The sequence below is a fragment of the Amphiura filiformis genome, chromosome 9, assembly GCF_039555335.1.
Source record: "Amphiura filiformis chromosome 9, Afil_fr2py, whole genome shotgun sequence".
In the NCBI taxonomy this organism is placed as follows: Eukaryota; Metazoa; Echinodermata; class Ophiuroidea; order Amphilepidida; family Amphiuridae; genus Amphiura; species Amphiura filiformis.
In genome coordinates this window covers 17070308-17074890 of record NC_092636.1, presented here as the reverse complement: position 1 = coordinate 17074890, position 4583 = coordinate 17070308, and the positions used below count along the sequence as shown (strand labels likewise).

At 36.4% G+C, this 4583-nt stretch overlaps 1 protein-coding gene across 1 annotated transcript; it reads right to left on the bottom strand.

Annotated features, from left to right (window-relative positions):
* Positions 1–466: 466 nt before the first annotated feature.
* LOC140160698 (somatostatin receptor type 2-like) lies at positions 467–2648 on the bottom strand. The gene has a single exon (XM_072183986.1). It carries the CDS (start codon positions 2550–2552, stop codon positions 1350–1352), a length of 1203 nt encoding a protein of 400 aa, XP_072040087.1. The 5' UTR covers positions 2553–2648; the 3' UTR covers positions 467–1349.
* Between the last annotated feature and the right edge of the window lie 1935 nt (positions 2649–4583).

Sequence of the window (4583 nt, the reverse complement as noted above, 5' to 3'; positions counted from 1 at the left end):
TCCACACACACGTTTGAATCGCACATCATGTATTCAACTACATACATTTTTAAAATTGTTTGTAAACATTTTAAATGATAGTTCTATGCATAACACGGGGGGATTATAAAAATTCAAGTATCCTGTCGATAACTTCTTATTTACACTCGCATAACACATATGCTGCTATGTAGACGTATACTAAGTTCGCACTCACACACCTTCAATTCAAATTCATCCTCAGTCACACAACTACATACCCCATTCAAAGAGATACACACTCACAAACCACTCATAAGTTTTCCTTAAACGGAGACACTCATCTTTTCTCAATATAGCTACCTGTATTGATGGGCCTTACCAGCTTAGATTAAAATGCACCTGTAAACCTGTAACAACTAAACACTGGGATGCTGTTATTGTGTAGACGTACAATTTTGTGAATACAAGCTCAAGACCCCGAGATGAATATATCCAATCCAAGTATAGTCGTTGGAATAATTTAGACTTTAAAATGACATAATTCTTTACGCTTAAAATGTAAAGGAAAACTAAAAATAAAAGCTAATTTTGTTGTTAACAACGAAAAGTTAATTACACGTTTGTGCATGCTTCTCTAAAACATTTCCCGCTTCCACACAAAATCACGCAATCCCTACTTACACCGAACAATTTCACACAACGCAACATACACCCAGTAGCATAAATATATTAAAAATAATTTTGGGGCATTTGTGAGATAATATTACATTTACCACGTTGTTGGTTAGTTGTTGCTTTGGGGGATTTTTTTTTATTGTAATTGCTACTCATAAATTCACGAATATATATCAGTAAAAACTAGTATAACGTGAATCTATGACACTCTAACATGCTATCGTACACACACAAATGTATTTCCATATTTATAGAATAGGACAATTTTTTTTCGTTCCTGATAAATTATCACGTTTCTTTTTTAAACAAAGTACTCTAAGTACTCTTGAGTGAACGTAAATATATCTTATTTAAATATTTACAATAAGAGACGACTCTTTTACATTTTGTACTTAAACCTTACTTTTTAACTACAAAAGTAGTGATCACTATCTGCTTTAGATCGAGTCTTGAAATTACCGCATTTAACAATGGGAAACTGCCTTGTCCATTGAAAATGGTTGTTTCTTTTTCATCACCACTAGTTAAAGACAATTTGTCCAGTGCTGAGAGAGTATATTGTTCACATTCTATGTGATATATTGTTAAAAATATATCTTTCCTATATTGATAACTTTGGTGAATCTATATCATCTATAACCACAGCAAGGGTACTTTGTTCACTTCTCTATGTCAATTAAAGCATTCAGTATAACTTCTTGAAACGTTAACAGTTAGATATTCGTTTCCTTCTTATCTTGCGTAGTGAGCTCCATACGTCCAGTTCGACATGATTGTTCTGAGATGGTGCCTTTGTCGAATTCTTGTGGTCGAGTACACGATGCAGGAAGTAGTGCTTCCTTGAATGCTTGTTTGTATCTACGGCACATTATAGTGTATATTATTGGGTTAACGGCGGAATTGACATAGGATAGGAACTGTGACAGGAGCAGAATGTACGAGCGTATGTCTTCGTTCTTTATCAAATGAGTTGGTGAGCCTTCTTTGCTCCGTGATATTGCAACCATTCCAAATAAGGAGTAGATTTCAAAAGGTGTTAAAAAGCAGAAGAATACTACGCCGTTAACAACCAGCATTTTTGCTATTTGGTTTCGCATACCAGTGTCAGTGTTTTTCTGCACACCATGCTGACTCATACGCCGTATGCACTGGTCTAACCCACGAATGATTGCTACGTAAAAGTATATATTTAGCACGAGTGTAATGAAAAATGGAATTGTTTGTAACCCAGTGGAGAAACTGCTGATCCATCGGAAATGCTTCAGCGGCTCGCAAAACCGAATAATATCCGGCCATGAGTTATACGGCTCTTCTGTTGGCCAATTTAAGCAATATACGCTTAGGTTTAAGTTTCCAGGTGTAAGTGAAGCTGCTAGTAAGGCAGAAAATACCCAACATAATGCTATTATTTCAAATGCTTTTCCTTTTATCAAACTATGTCTCTCTTGAGGTCGACATACCGCAACGTATCGGTCGATGGATACCAATGTCACAAACATAAGAGAGGCGAAATACGCTACATCCGAGAGGAAGTAAATCCAGACACAGCCAAGCGTTCCTAACGGCGAATCATCTCCTCTCACAGGAGTACGAGCAAATTTCCACATTTTATGTCCAATTGCGGCAAGAAGGAAGATGACATCTGCAACCGAGAGACTTACAAGATAGCGGTTTGTGATAGTTCGCATATGAGGGATTCGAACAGCTACATAGATGAAAAGACCATTTCCAATAACACCGAAGACAAGGATAAATGGTAAAAGAACAGTGAGTAACAGTGTTTCCCCACGTGAATATCGATAACTTTCCGATTCTTGTACACTTACGTTAAAAATTACTGCACATTTTCCACCTCCGATATCAAATAAACTCGTTTTATTCGAATGCTCCTCCAAATACGTGTTATCTTGAGACATGGTGATGGTAGCGTTGAAGTTCAGTCATAGCAGCAACAGTAATTTACGATGCATACGTCTGCACGAGCAAAGTGGTGATTGCAAAGTGAAATCCGCATCCAGGGCTTTGCTTCAAATATAGAAAACTAGCGCATGCGCTCCTCTATAGAGAGTGATTTCACGTGATAGACAGCAACACTGTGCAGAGGCTGAGATATTTGAAATGGTGTAATGAAGGCGAAAGTGCGCCAACGGTTAACAACCGTCAAAATAACTGTGTAATTGGTTTACCCTTTACTACTTCGATCATCGACACATTCGATACGGTCATGCGGTTTTCATATCGTTGAGTGCAACAGCTATGAACCTGATCGAAATAAAATATACATCATTAAACATTGCAACTTTTGATGGTTTTATGCACTAACAAAATTCATGGTCTAATAAAAAATATTGTAAGCCTGTATTTCATGCAATACTTTCATACAATACATTGACATTCAAATTGTATTGCCTTGCTTGAAATTATTAAATGTACCGTAGAAGCTGCAGTAATGTCTACTTGACCTTAAACTGTTAAATAAAACCCAATCTTTTGTACATTGTGTTTTTATTTTTATTTATTTTACGATCACTTATTATTATATAAATAAATATTAACCTACTTATGCAATGCGGTTGTAACATTAACAATATTTCTTCTACAAAATTGTGAAAAGCTACTTATCCAAACCAGATGGCAATATAATTCATCTAGAAAAGTACATGTCTTACTAAAGATCTCATTAAACTTAAACATCTCTGATCTGAGAGGTTAAAGCCTACTGTTATTTCAGACAGGTTTTGTAACATTAGAATTTACAATTTTACATCAAAACCGTGATATAAATACAGTTTACGGTCGATATTTAGTTTCAGCCTCGTTTGTATTGTCATCGAAATTTGGTTAAAGCGCATATGAAAAGTATCGAAATTGTTATAACTGCTAACGCTCGAGAGAAAGATTCAAGCCAGGTATAACAACTTGGTGTGGGGAACAAGGACAAAGACAAGATAAAAACTAATGCAATATAAAAGCTAACGCTCGGTTTAGATTTAAACTGTATGTGTTCCAGTTTGTTTGTTAAAATATAATGGTCCTTTGGGAATTGAAATATTGGACCTTCTCACATATATGTGACTCCTCGCCACAACTGAGCCCGGATGTCGCCAGTGCCACTATTGAGATATGCTCCATCGAACTTAACAATAAACAATAGGAAAGAAAGGATTTATTGACTGTTTTATTGATTTTCACTACTTAAATGTCAAGTACTATAGACATGATATACATCATTTTAAAGCTAATTTCAAGCAGAATATTTTGATTGAATATCTCAAAAATGATGATTGGCGACATCCGGGCTCAGTTGTGGCGAGGAATCACATATAATCTTTTAAGAATAAGCTACTAGAGGCCTTGACATTTTTACATGTTACTTTTATATCATATCAGCGTGTTTATAGTGGGAGCAGATATACGGTACGGCGTATAAATTCTATCCGGTCAGATATTGTCCGGAAACTTGCTCACCATAATCAATAACTGGTATGTACCGTACATCGATATCCTTCTCAACCGAAGGATATTGGCGGAAATATTTGCACTATATAAACACAGGAGAACAACTGTATTACTGGAAGCAGTCGCCTTTTCATGATGCGTTGGATGCGCGCAGGGTATCCAAAACTTTTCACAGCCCTAGGAATTATCAAAACAGAAACTACATGTTCGCCGCCATGATCACACTGTTAAACGGCGCTGTTTATAGCTCGCGCCACAATACACATTTCCCGTGCTTTGGAATTGTGACTTTGGGGTTATTGCAGATTTACGGTATTGTTTGTTGGTACATGATTTATGCGGTAACTGTGCCTCACTATAAACAGCAAGAGTTTCAGTATACATACAAGGACTATCGTGCACGATGGACTAAAAGCTCAGTGTATTCACTATAAACACGCGAATTGAAACATTGGCGATTCAATCCCGTGTTCGTCACCTATGCATTG